This window comes from Lingula anatina, chromosome 2 (genome assembly GCF_051362555.1).
Source record: "Lingula anatina isolate TDL-2025a chromosome 2, LinAna3.0, whole genome shotgun sequence".
NCBI classification, from domain to species: Eukaryota; Metazoa; Brachiopoda; class Lingulata; order Lingulida; family Lingulidae; genus Lingula; species Lingula anatina.
This window is the reverse complement of record NC_141768.1, coordinates 1,130,229-1,145,444: the sequence shown is the minus strand read 5'-3', so window position 1 is coordinate 1,145,444 and position 15,216 is coordinate 1,130,229. Positions and strand designations below refer to the sequence as shown.

At 37.6% G+C, this 15,216-nt stretch overlaps 1 protein-coding gene across 1 annotated transcript; it reads right to left on the bottom strand.

The window, feature by feature from the left end:
- Positions 1-2,338: 2,338 nt before the first annotated feature.
- LOC147763308 (uncharacterized) lies at positions 2,339-14,681 on the bottom strand. The gene is made up of 14 exons (XM_087007250.1): positions 14,562-14,681; positions 13,477-13,651; positions 12,558-12,757; positions 12,022-12,264; positions 11,094-11,270; positions 9,474-9,552; positions 8,337-8,413; positions 7,403-7,723; positions 6,333-6,896; positions 5,407-5,535; positions 4,995-5,171; positions 4,561-4,690; positions 4,136-4,191; positions 2,339-3,782 (listed from the first exon to the last, which is right to left on the bottom strand). The coding sequence occupies exons 1-14, from the start codon at positions 14,602-14,604 to the stop codon at positions 3,547-3,549; spliced, it is 2,607 nt and encodes an 868-aa protein (XP_086863376.1). The 5' UTR covers positions 14,605-14,681; the 3' UTR covers positions 2,339-3,546.
- Between the last annotated feature and the right edge of the window lie 535 nt (positions 14,682-15,216).

The window sequence follows — 15,216 nt, the reverse complement described above, 5'->3', positions numbered from 1 at the left end:
TCTTTATTTTCACATGCACAGCACGCTTGACATTTCTTACAGTAAAAGATACACGGTAACTCTAAGCAAGTTAGCCTAAATGCCGTAGTGATGGGTGATCTTCCTAATGTAAAACGACACTGTTCGGTAAAGTATTTAACTCGAGACAGACATAACGATATGAGGCACTTACTGATACGTTTGTCGTCATTGTTTAGAGTTAAAACACGCAAGAAACACGTTAAGCGCTGATTGAATATTGAAGGTATTATTATCATTCTGTATATTGCATCTTTAACGTGTTATATGTGTTGCATGTATATCTAAAAAGCAAGGAAATCTGAAGGAGTTGATGACTACGAGATAGATTTTTGGCTCATGAAACAAAACGTCCTAGTTTTGGTATTATGCCATGGTCTCTGTACCGTCACATACATGTATATTTATACTTGATCAAACTGCGAAAGAAAAACAGAAGAAAAGAGCAACTCGCTCATGCTTATTGGAAACCATCTTAATCCTTCCTCAATAGCTTAGTCTTAATATAGAAACTGACTACAGTATATGTACATCCTTGCCATAAGCAAAAAAAAGACATCTGTAAATAAAAAGTGAAATTGGTGCAAAAAGAATCTAATTGTTACGTAATAAACTGGAGGAGAACACAAAGACCCAGGTATCACTGTTTACTTATTGCATGCCTTTCAGCGGAAAATAAGAAAATAAGAATGTACAAGATGCAAATAAAAATGTCACGGGAATGGGAAAGGTTTGTTGTTCCTTTTTTCTCACACACTGTTTGCCCGTGGGGCAATTCCATTAGTAAAAACATCATTAAGGATGCTTTTAAGTTTGAATTTGAAATGTGTTCCGCAGTTGCACACCTGTGGTCGTTACCAGGAGCCATATATGGAGCATATCAGGCCGCGTCTAGAATACATTCAATACCCTGGTTTTGTACCCTTCACCCAAAATCATGGTTCATGCAGATTTGCTAGAAATCATGGCTGCTTTATTGGAGCCTGCACTTACAAACTCAGGGCTAAGGAAAAACGCAAGGGATAAAAATGGCTTCCCCAGAGCCACGAACGAGATTGGTGTGTGTAGATAATTCTGAAGAGAAAAAAAGAGGACTTTTCATAGAATAAGCTAAGGTTTGTCCCCCTTGAGTGATATGAAGAAGAACTTTTTGTTTGCATAATGGAATTTAAAGCCTGAAGCTAAATATACTGTTGAACCGTAAAGTGGGTCTACCTGAAAATGTTCTTAAGAAAGTTTCAGAACTCAGTGAGTTGTCAATAAACATTCACAGATTGTAACAACACTGTAGTAGGAGGAAAGGCACTTTTTGTCCTGGGATGTCATGTACACCTTCCTACAACTTGCCTTCACTCCCACTTCCATATTTAATTTACACATATTTGACAAATGTAGACAAACCCATTGAATAACGTATTATATCCAGTTGATATCCTTTTCAGATACATAAGTACCAAAGCAACCTTTCAGTACCTCCTTTATGTGATCGTAAAATTGGACACCTCGCCAATGGAGAGGTACAACAATTGTCCCCTGTCAAAACGTTCGTATTAATGTCTCTAAGGCGTTTTTAAAAAATTCTTGTGCATGTTTTAAAAAAGTTTTACAAGTGCTTCAGAGTAAAGACCACTTCCGCTTCCATGACGCTCTTCTGTCGGTTTGGAATACCTCATAAGGACGTCTGAAAAACATTCTGGTTTTGATAAAGCAAGATTGCTTCACCTTAACTTAAATGTCAACATTTATGTCTCCTCCATCCCAGTGCATCACAAACTTGAATAGTCCCGTTCATAGCAAAAGAGAATGCAACAAAGACTATCGGGTGTTCGTGATTTGGCCAAAGAAGGCCGCTTTTATTATATAAACTCACTATCCTAATGATTTTAACAATAATAACAATGTGGCAAACGCATCCATGAGTTTATCTGGCATACGGAGGTTCGTCGTAGGTTCGTCTGATTTCTCATTTTAGTATCTAACTTTAGTGCTAACGGTTACCGACAAACTGAAGATAATATGTTATTATCTCCATAAAAATAGTTGTAGTGAATCATTAATAATACCGATAAGTTTAAATTTGCATATATATATATGTTTAATTGTTTAATATATTCAGATGTATTTAAGCATGACAGCTTGCATGCAATGAACTATTCATAGTGCAGATAGATTTCCATGTATATGATTTGCATATTAGTTTAATATAAATGTATCTACGGTTAAGTTTTAATTTATTCAAATGTATTTAAGCATGATAAAACGACACTGTGCTTTCAAAAATACTTTTTATTTAAAATGATTAAATTTTTAGCTTTCCCTCTTGCTAAAACCATTGAAGGCGACACTTATAATTTAATTATAATTATCATCAGTTCCCCTGAATTAGACATTGGCAACATACGATAAATCTACGTTTAATTAGCTATATATGCACAGTCAGCGGTAAAATGACAAATGAGAAAAGTAATAGAAAAACACACCAGAGACAAACTTAAGTGCATTTGCTTACCTAACGTTGCTCGACTGACTGTTAAAAAGATTAACAGGTTTAAAGGCAGCTGTTCTGTAAGCGTCAAATTGCTATTTGTGAAACGTCCTGATACCTAGTTAGTTAGTTATTTAATTCCCACATATAATGATAAAATGCAGGTAAAGCATTTATCACAGTTATACACAGGTTTAATTAAACATATTCTATAGATAATCTTGGAGCTCTATCAGATCATTTTACAAAATACACCTGGTAGATAAAACTGAAATCGGAAATAGAATGTTTAAAGCTAGTTTTCCACATAAGTAAACTAAATGTCGCAGTTCTGAAGATGAGTTCCGTCTACAGAAGGCCACACGCACGCAGCCTGCGGTTTATAGAGACGTCTGCCCATCCTTGAACAAATTGTAACAAGAGCCATTATGAAAGGCAGTCTGTATGGCTTGCGAGCGTGTATAAAATCACTTGTGATAAATTCCGTTTATTGACAAGTGTAAGTGATTGAAGTTTTGAATTTTCTAATGAAATAAAGTTTTCACAGTAATGCGCTTGCTATTCCTTTGTGGCCATGGCCGGCTGCGAAAGAACTGATGAAGATAATAATAAGAGATTGAATTTATCCAAATACTTCAAGTTTCCCACCAGTCGTCATTAGTCCTACAAACAGCACTAATCGGTCTCATAAAAGGCTGCCCATGAATTAACAGTCACTTCTGATTGCTACTGGTTGGCAGTTTGGGTACAGAGACGTCCAAGAGCTGGCGCAACACATGCTCACAGCTGGCTCGGGATCGTCTGAACTGGACGCTGCTGGTTGCGCAGTGGGCATAAAGGGGGCCAGGTAAGTCTCTCAGTTATCCCTCGTAGTTCTACATGAGAATACCAGTTTTGGTCGTTCAAAGAAGATACGAGGATTGCAGGAGTAGTTAAACAAACACAATATTTTTCTGTGTTTGGTAAAAACTGTGCGTCAAGGCCCTATTTTGGAGTGACAGAAAGATACACAGTGAGGCACAGCTCTGTGTAAACTGGCTTTATTATCTATATTTATATAAATGTGGATGGTGACGTTTTTTGAGTCGTAAAAACGACCTCAAGTTTCGTTTCAACTGTGCTAGCTGTTTCCCTAAGGTGGCAAGGTCGAGCAGTATAATTCCGCCAGCTATTCCTATCAGGATGAGCATGCCGAAGGATCCCATCACTTCCGCTCCGGGGGCCTCCAGGGGTGGTCCGCGATCAGCTCGGCGTTTTCTTGTTAATGCAGGTATGGGTTCTGTGAAAATTAAATGGTTTTGAATGGAACAGGTACTGAATTAATTGATAATAAATCATGAGATTTGTTTTCTGTGATGAGAAAATGTAAACTAGAAGGCAGAGGCGCCAGCTACAGTGTTGGAAGATGTGTGCGTTTTCCACCAACTAAATGTTTGCAAAGGTAGGCTACAATGTATTAACAGCACCCCTGATGCATGTTTAAAACCCCGTAAAACTTAATCATTTCAGATGGAGTCACCTTGAACTTCCCTACAGAAAATTCAACTGGTTATTGATTTTTATATGTAACTGTAAGTTGACGCAAATCTAAAACCCACACCGAAAATAACATGGAATATGGTAATTGCGTACCTGAACAACCAGAAAGTAGTGGAAACCACACCCCATCGGCTGTACACGTGGTGGACCTGTAATAAGTAATAAACAACGCTATCGCATTAACACGTATATCACTTTAAAAGTGAAATTTTATTAATAACTTTCAACAATGCGTTAAAAAACACGAAGACGACATAGGCTTAACAAGACGTCATCCTTTTAGACTTTGCTGTCTTATTCACGCTGAACTTATCATATATGAGCACGTTTGGGACAAATCTGATATACAGATAGATATAGATAGATAATATTTCTCCTGCAGGTCTGATTACCAGAAATCACAAAGAAGAATGACTTTGGCTTTAAAAAACTAAAAAAATTCAGTGACTTAATATTAACCACGTTATTTTTTCCTTGAGTGTTAATTGAGATTATTTGTTTGAGGGAGGGGGGGTTACCTGTGATGGCTGCCGTCGGGAAAGGTAAGGTTGTTTTGACAAATATATCTCAGTTTGGCCGCCACTGTGACGTTGTGAGTCTCGGGTAAAGCGTTCACGACATTGAGGGTGTCTCCGCAATCCGTGATTTCTATGAAAGAAAAATAAGATAAACAGAAAACTTGTGAAAAAGTCATATTTTTTAAAATGGGGAAACGTTTGGAAGCTTTGAGCTCGAGGTTATTGAAACGCTTTTTCCATGACAAAATATGTTGTGTGTGTGTCAAATGTGGAGTTTACAAGGTCAAACAAGTTCATCTATGACTATACTTCCAAATCTATACATCGGATCAATTTAGATCCCAAATCTTTGATGTTAAACTTAGAATCAACTTTCAACTGTAGTAACTTTCACAATCGAATGTCACACTGACATGGCGTGGATCACATTTTACCTCGACACCTCTGTACACGTGGCTGCCACGTGCTGGAATTCTGACACGTGACCGTCATCGTCCGGTTCCTGTCCCCAAACATAAAGTACCGCGCACACCTTACTGTCACCACGGAGCCTATATGTCTGGCAGGAGAGTCTGGGGTACCATTGGGGATCAGTATTTCCGGACACTCACCTGTAATATAGTTTTGAAAAGAAATTATAAAGGTTTACAGGCAGATTTCACGTAGTTTGAACTGAAAGTGAGAAGGTTTTCATGCAGATTTCACGAACTTAGTAGAGTTAATGTTACCTTCGAATTCCATCAAAGTAATCTAAAATAAAAATAATTTTTAGAAATTAACCTAATTTTTTTGAACCAAATGTATATTTCAATACATTCTCCACTTTGCTAAGAAATAATGGCTAACCTTCAATTAACGGTGGTTGTGCCGTGCATTCCTGGCACACCGTGCGTTCGGTTGTTCCTAGATCTTCGCTTGTTGTTATTGTTTGATTCCTGTGTGTGGAGACCTCACTGGTGACATTTGATGATGAAGCTGTGATAGACATAACCACTACAATGTATTTCAACAGGTTTATCGAACTATTAGATCTTAAATTATGTTAAGTTATATTAATCATGCACAAATTAAGGGATTTTTGCATTTTGGCAAGATACGAGTACCTAAAGCAATTTGTCTGCCATGGCCAACTGAATCACGTTGCAAAATGAATCAAAAGGAATTATAAAATTAGCATTTTTTGTGCAATTAACATTTTACGATTTAATCATATTTATCTAATTACAACAAGTTTGCATCCGGGGGTTTTTATTTGTGCAGGGGGCGTATTCTCATCGTCAAATGATACAACTTTCTGCGGATCAAATGATTGCTTTGCCAGGCAAAACATATCCCCGTTAAAATATAACCATGCTATTATTTGTCAGATACCATGTAGTTTGCTTCTTTCAAGCAGTGATATATTCTGTTCACCAAGTACCAATAATGGCAATGATATTGAAAGAAAATGTATCAGATTTGACAGTTGAGAAAGAATGTCTTCGGGTATGCAAGAATTTGGACGTTATTCTAAGAACATTCTTAGTTCTGATACACATAGTAAGTGTAATTTACATATACAAGCAGTGTCATTTGAATCCAGATGTGACCATCTTGATATTTGGTCATTCACGATCAGTTTGAACAAAGAAGATGAATGTTTTAACAAGAAGAAATTAATTTAATAGACAATTTTCTAGCACACCATCTTGATCTCAAGAGCACTTTTTAAACAACAAGTTATAACGTATAATTCGAGGATATACAATACAAGCTTTGACCGAATAACTTACCTGCTAAATTGCTATATTTTCCCACAATTGTAGAATTCGGATTCAACTGAATACTGATGGATTCCACGACAATGCTCTGTTCTGTCATTGACGTTGCAATAGAAAATGTGTTCTCAGTTGTTGCAGACTCTAACATGGATTGGGAAACAATGTGGTCTGAAGATATTGTATGCAAAGTCCCATTTATAGATTCCGTCTCCGTAGAGATAAAGGCGAAAATCGTGTCCTCTGTTACCAATGATGTTCTTGCTGACGGCTGATGGCTAGACGGGTTGACATTCAGACTGCCATCTATCGATGAAAAATAAAACTCTGAGGACGACGAGCTTTGAGACGTGACCGAATCTAATGAATCTTCTTCATCCAGAAGACACTGTACCCCTGTCATGTTCCAATGCAGCTGGTGGTCACACACTACCGTTGTCTGGTTGTCTCCGTTGGGAAGGCTGTATCCTGACCAACAGGTAAAGGTAATGGTTTCGTTTACCGAGAATGCAATCTGTGTGTCGCTGGCCGATGAGTATGCGTTGTAACTTGCATATGGTGGTTTAATGCAGTGATTTTCTGAAATGAAGGTCGAATTTGAAATGACAGAGGCGATTTTCAGAAGGAATGGCCACTGATAGTTTTTTATGTAAATTACATGCACCTCGGGTTTTTTTAGGCAGAAGAAGAATAGAAAATTTCTTCTTTATTCATTGCTGATAGAATAAATATGAGAGGTAAATTAGATGTTTCCAATTCAATCCAGTTGTTAACCCCTTCTGGAAAGACTGAAACTTATATTTGATGAATGCTGTAAATGTCGAATGTCTATGAATGCAATAATTCACTGGCACTTAAATATAGAATACTGAACAATTTGGTAGTAGCATAACAGAGAACGATAATTGCCTGATAAAAAAAGCTTAAATAGATTGAATATTTCACATGCCTAACTTTATAGATACATGTAAATTGCATAGCACAATAAGAAGAAAATTAAAGCCAACAAGGTTCTAGATTTAATGTTCAGGACTAATCAATAGATCTTATACATATCTTTTAAAAAACATTAAAATTCTAGTTACCTGGTATACAAACCAATCTAAAACTGTCATCATAAAGCCAACTTTCTTGATTGCTGTTATACCACTCCCATGTGCCGCTTAGATCATTCACGTCGTCTGCTGTACTGCTAAGATAAAGCCCTCCATAGCCGCTATTGGGATCAGACCCTATCATCCAACCAAGTCCAGTATGGTATAGGTATTTCCTGCCCTTATAACTGTTTGTGGGCCGTTTTATGAATATCGATCTGTTGTTGAGGGACTCGGTAGTACGCTCGTAGTACTGCGGCGCTATTTGTTGACTGTGGTCCTTGTTCCCTTCCATAAACCACATCTCCAAGTCTAGACATATCAAAGTATGATCAATTACAGGGGAGTGTGTTTGATTAAAGGGACACTCCATGAGATTTTTTTCTGGAGCGTCACGATAACCCGAAGGTTCACTGGTCCGAAAAATCGCATACACGCACCTCTAATGAACTTTACTTTATTACCAGTACACTTTACACTTAATTCATGCATTAATTCGGCTTATGAAAACCCTCGTACTATTGCTATGGCCCTGAATTCCTGGATAAAAGAACAATTGTCTTCTCTATGACTGTGGGGAATTTCCAGCCCTCCCAGAGAACCTTTAACAATTAATCTTGAAGGAGGAGGAATTCCATGGAGTAGCCCTTTAAACCAATAAGACGCATCTTTAAATGTTTTTGATAGTTGTGCTAGTGAATGTGCATTAGGGCTATAGACACTGCACAGATACAGTGTACAATGTCACCCCCGGGTAACAATAATTGCTGTTACGTCAATTTAAATCTATATCTTATGTGAGTTTAAGTGCACGATTGTAAAACGTCATACTCTAGTAGCTCAAATCTCTAAACATACGTGCAGTACATCAAAATTTTAATTAAATCGAAACTTAAAATCAGTTTCAAACCAAAAGTTGACCTACTTGGACAGTAACAGCCCGAGCACTGACCAATTTCTGTACCCTCGCCAAGACACGGGGTCTGACCACAAGTTCGAAAACTGAAACATAAATCACATGATATGTATTCGTTTTTTTGTATTGATCCGATGCTAGAAAAAATGTTGAACTGAAATAGATGGACAGCCTATTATAGATAGATAGATATATTTATCTCTATAATATTCAAAATATTAAAATATGATAAATACTAGTATTTAAATTTTGGTCAAACAGTGGGAATGTATACCAATAAAATATATAAATATATATGCATTTAAATAATTATATATGCATACCTAAAAAGTGCTGAACTATTATGTATTTATTATTTATTTATTTATTATCATTATGCTGAATTTATGAAAAAATCGATTAAAATATTGGCACACCAAGAAAACACTCTAAATGGACCATATATAGCATATCGGTCACTAGGCCGGAGATGATATCCCATTATGTCTGTGTGTGTCTTGCTGTTGGGGGTTTTGTGGCAATCACCAGCAAACACACCACTCTGGCACAGCCGGATATAGGACGGTATAACGAATAGCACTTTGTACAGCCAATAATACAGCAGAATAGGACAAATTTGTTGTAATATATATAGGGCAAATGGAGGGAAGTTTGTTTGGTTTTGGTTCGTTTTAGAGGAATGAGGGATGTCACTGAAGCTAACAGAGAGGCAAGTGAACGCTGCACCGAACCCCATGCACCCACCCACCCCCATCCCGGATCTGTCATGGCGCTGGGGCATCTTAGCTTCCCATGTGCTTGCACATTCTAAAGTACAGATGGTGATACCCCGGCAAAAGGTGGTGATAACCCAGTACAGGTGGTGATACTCCAGTACAGGTGGTGATACCCCGGCAAAAGGTGGTGATTACCCAGTACAGGTGGTGATACCCCAGTACAGGTGGTGATACCCCGGCAAAAGGTGGTGACAACCCAGTACAGGTGGTGATACCCCGGCAAAAGGTGGTGATACCCCAGTACAGGTGGTGATACCCCGGCAAAAGGTGGTGATACCCCAGTACAGGTGGTAAAACCTTATTGCATGTAATTGCAAACCGATGCCTTTGTCTTTCACGTTTTACTAACAGTCATGAAGTATATAAATACCGATTCCTTTGCCCGCTACCACATCTCTCAGAGCACTCACTCCACTGTGACCAAAGTTCCCAAACACCAAACCCTGCACCTGGAATAGAATAGATTTGAGTCAGTGGTGGTTTTTAGGGGTCGAGCTATGCACAGCACCGTAGACCATAAGGGTGTTGAAAATATGCATTTATTAAAATGGCGACATGTTAAAAGACACACTTTCTAAATGGGTCGAGTAATGATTCGTGAGCAGGGGAAAATTGCCTTTTCCCCGGAATTTTAATGCTGGCGGGTTGATCCCGCGTCCCTTTAATACAAGTGATTTTTCGTCTTTCAATTCTGATCTAATTTGGAAAGGTGTTGGGGGAGAAAAAACATAATGTCTACCCTTTTCTCCCTATTCTACATGTACCGTAGATGTGTCAGGCGTACTTGTGTGTTTGTTTGTTCCATCAGCATAACCGTCTCTTTCCAATAACCTGCGGATGAACGCTAATGGGTTTCTATTTTGCCGTCATGTTATTAAATGAATTGCAGACGTATAAGGACAAAGGGGAACTAATATATCGATTGCAAACCACGGATCTTATCAAAACTGACATCCGACAGTAAATTTATTCAAATATACACAGTTCGAATGGGCCGCTTTTTTTAGAATTTCTCTTGTAATTACGCACTTGATATATACTGTAGATTCACTGAACTAGTCATGTATTAATATTCAAGGAGATTCCACACTAAAAGATAGAAACGTTGGTCATTGTCCCAAACAGGAACATCATATTGTATGTCAAATTACTTTGTATCTCAAAAACAGTCCTTTGTGATTAAACGAAACATCACTTTCTACAGCCTCATATATGTGGCCTCTAGGATATACAAGTTTTTACTCAATAGCTTTTTATAATATTTATTTGGCATGCCGAACAAAAGCGATTGTTCAAACACGCAATGTCAGAATCAATTGTTTGCAGTTGAATGAACACCTGTTCATTCTTTCGATCACGATGGGCGACATCCCTTGGCTTTAAAGTTAAATTCTGAACGATGTGTTTAAATTCATTAAGAATATTTACTGAATTTATAATGATTTCTTTTTCGTCTGAACTCATAACAATGATGATTTTCTGGTATGAGTAACACTAACGGCAAATTATATCTCTATACCTCAGACGTTACGAGAGAAACATTTTCTTTCGTATTTTGATAGATAAAGAAAGTAACAAGTATGCAAGTAATTCATTCCGTCAAAGTACCTTAAGACCATCAAAACCGCCTCAACTAGAAGCCACGGAAATACTAAAAGGCTATTCAGTCAAAACCTTTTTCTGCAAGAGCCAATACTTGTAGTACTGTAGATCAAACATTATTTTACAAAATCTAAAGTTAGGTTGTGTGTTTTTCAATTACAAATATTTATAGTATTCAATGCAATTATAATACACATTTTCACAAAATCGTGTTACAATTAAAATTTAACTAGGAAACAAGTTCACATAACTTTATGATGTTAAATGTATTTAGATCAATATTTCTTAATCAAAATATGGCCTATAATAGAGCCTAATGAGGTCTCAAGTGCTACCTGCCGTCCAGTCCAGAACATGTAGGTATATACCAATTAAAAACCAGACCCACCTGTACATGGATCTGGGTAAATAGAGCAGTTCTTATGTTCAATTTCCTCCCCTACACAGGGAGCGCCACCAGCGACTGGCGCCGGGTTGTCGCAGCTCCGAACTCGGCTCTTCTGTCCGGTACCGCACGTGACGTCACAAGCACTCCATTCGCTCCATACGCTCCAATTTCCGTCAACTGAAATCAAGAAATTTGGCGGTAACGTCAGCATTTCTAGATTACTCTATATCATATTACCGTGCTGGAATTCACAAAAGGTATTCACATTGAAATATTGTATTAGTAACAGTGAAGTATGCTGAAATAGTTTGTCTTAACGTGGACTGTAACTACCCTTTACTTCCCCAACTCATCGAAATGAAAATTCACAGAAACGAAAATACACTTGAAGTGAAATGGCAGGTTTAAATTTTGCTTTTAGAAGTAACCTGTGTCGATAATAATGCAATGGCATTGTTGGCTTTTCTGTGGTAAATATGCACTTGAAGTCAATATTTTTTGCCACAAAAGCCGACAAAATGCCACCATGAAGTTTTAAATAGTATAACTTACAGAAATACCGACTAACATCGTTTCACATTGCCCGATGCATGTTTAAACGGATTTTTCTGCTTGCTTTCAGCCCGGGCAGATAAGTGATAAGATAAGCACCGATAGGTTAAATTTACGACCAAAAATCTGAAGGTGCTCTCAATGGCTGATTGGGTGATTAATTCCGTTTATCCCTTCCATGATGTCTTTAATTGAGTCGTTCAAAATGTATAAGAAACTATACAAGTGGTTTATATGTGCTACTGGGAATCCACGCTGCATACATATGTACGCTCGGTTAAGGGGCTATAACACAACAGTTTCATCCATATTTACAGCTTTGCTTACAACATTCCATAAAGCGTTAGTGAACAGTTAAAACATAAACTGAATTTACCCCCACAAGACATTTGGTCCACTGTATAATTCACAGCCGTCAGTAACACCCACGTCCCGTTTTTGCATCTAAAATCAATGTGCTGGTAACCTGGGAGTCCTAAGATATGCTGACCACTCGGACAGATGCTCCCTACCACTGTGTTGTGTGGAAAGCAGTGGTAGAAGTTGGGGTACGAGGCTGGAAGTGTCACCGTGCTATCGGTGGCACCGACGATAGCAGGAGGACTGCTGCAGGGTAAACCTGGGGATGGATAAAAGATACAGACTGGTTGTTAATTATAGATCGAGAGAGAGAGAGAGAGAGAGAGAGAGAGAGAATAATATGATGGATAAAACAGTAGAAGAGGATTTTATTACACAGGTGTGTGTGTGTGTGTGTGAGAGAGAGAGAGAGAGAGAGAGAGAGAGAGATAGTATATGGTAGATAAAACGCGAGATATTATATTCCTGTGTCAGTGACAATACCATAATAACCATTTGGGAAAAAAACAGGGCAGACATCAGTTTATCATGTAAAAAATAAATGTACATTACCTATTATCTTGCAGAGATTGTTCTCTGAATTTTGAGCATTTTTCTTTCGCCATGTTGGGTCTGACGATTCCCCGTCCATGACTGCACATTGTGAGGCATCAAAGCTATTTGGGCCATTATAGTAGATTAATAACGAGCCATCCATCCAAGTCGGTGATTGTCCCCGTAGCCCGAGCCAAGCTTTCTCGTCAAGATTGCCCCTAGAACATAGGATAGAGCACAATGTAATTTCTTTATGATATGAGTTAGGTACATACATGTAGGATAGAGCGCAAAGTAGTTTCTTTATGAGATTATTTAGAAAATGATTTTATTTTCTCATTGTGCACAAATGGGCATTCTAGTCTCCTAGTCTACATATGACGTCATATCGACTTTGTATCCTATCCTGCACATGACGTCATATTGATATTATGTCTTCTAGCCTGCACATGACGTCAAATCGACTTTGTCTCCTAGCGTACATATGACGTCATGTCGACTTTATGTGCCCTGGCATACATATGACGTCATATCTACTTTTCTCCTAGCCAAAACATGACGTCATGTCGACTTCATATCTACTAACCTACACATAACATAATATCGACTTTGTCTCCTAGACATGACGTCTTGTTTACTTCGATATTTACAGTAGGCAAGATATGAAATATCGACGCTGGAATGACGCACTGAGCACTGTTTGATTTAAGATTCACATTCACCATGCTATTTCATTCTGAAAGATGTTGCCACTTACAGACATGAGACAAACGTAAAAATGTTTCGTTCTTTCTTCTGGTTTGTCAATTTATAGTACTGATTATATGCAATGTTTCCACATTACATTAATGAACAATGAAACAAATCGTGGAATCTAAATACAAAACAATAAAATGAAAAATATTTAGCCGCATTAAATCAGTGTACGTATACTCACATCCAGGTATGCACTACTCGGTTTTCATAATCGCTGTGAATACTCGCCAAGAGGGCACAGTGGTTCATCTTACAGTGAGTGTTATCACATTTTGTATTCTCGTCATCAAATATGTAACATATAGGACTGAGAGAAGGTGGACAATATGTTTGTACTGGTATGCCATTTGAGGTTCCTAAAAAAGAAAAAGAAAATACTATAATGGTCATCAAATTGAAAAAATAAATGGAATACTTCATGCGAACAAGATCAGGCGTGGTTTTCAAGCATATTTATTGTACTTCTTGTAGAATTCTGGGCCTAACATTGGTCAGTTAAGATGTTTTATTATGTACACTATGCTTTTGTTGTTTTGTTTTGTTTTGTTTGTTTTTTTCTGTCATTTACTTTAACCTTTTACTTAAAACGTACAATACTGAGTTAGCTCATTATCTCTACAAAAAATAAATAAATAAATAAATAAAATTAAATTAAATTTAAAAAAAAAAACGGTCAAAGGCAAATTCCCAGAAAATCATTAAAATTTTGATACATATTCCTGTTCTGAATATTATTGGAATGAGCAGACGTATTGACCTGGCACAACAGTGATAACATATTTAGTAGGTAAATGTAGGCTGTCGTGCCTATATACCAATACCTTGGTGGTCAATTGACTCTCCAGGCAAGAGAGCTTGTGTCCAGCTTGTTATATGTTTGTCAATTTTATACGCAATGCCCACTAATTTACATAAGTATCCGGTTTCGATAGTTTACGAAATGGAATGGATGGAAATTTATGATAGTTTTCTTGCCAGGCGTTTTTGGGGCTGTCTGAATCTTAGTCAAAAAGAAAACTGTACCAGTTGTTTGCCATATTTTATGTGGAAGACGCACCATGAAGACCATGAGTTACTGCCTTATCACATTTGAAAACAAGACAGGCATTACATTTTAATGCAGTTGAGTTAATGACGGCTAAACATAACGTATGTACATATTGTATCGTAAGGTGAAAACAGATTGCCGAAGGAAAAGTATCAAGTGACGTAATGATAAGGAAATATGGGCATTTTTGACTTAGACTTCTGCAGGTCAGTACTTACCTACTGAGGATGCGGCGATCGAAAGCACGAAGAAAAGGAACATCTTATGCTGACCCAAATGACTGTGACTTTGTTCCTAAATAAAAACCCAATTCGAAGTGGTTGCACTTTTTAGTTTAATTTTAGTGTGGAGCCTTGGGATTATACAAAAGAGGTTCTGAAAGGGGGGGGTTTGGTGATTGCGAAAATTTCAAGATAGTAAAGATCATATACGTGAAATGAAATACATGTAGGCACGTACTTCCATTCTATTTCATATTGCACTTCCCTCTTTTTGTTTCAAATGTTTTGGTGGAATTTACCCTTAGTATTATAAATCATAGTCGACGCCCGGCACCCCCTTGGTTGAAACTTCACCTGTGTATCCATACATGTACCGGTACCTATTACGAAAGACAACAACGCATGTCCTGTGATACCTGACTAAGGCGGAAATGTCCCTTTTAGGCACAACCTTACTATTAATTTTCTAGCCGGCATGAAGTAAAAACATAATACCCACCGCGTAATAGATTTGATCAAATCAAAAACCTGGGCGCCCGACGTTTCTTTCGTAACTCTGTCATTAAAGAATACAACGGTCAAATCGATATGATGTGCGAAGCAAATTGCCAGTAAAATGGATCTATTTTCTAGTTCAAAGTGTTAGTTCCTA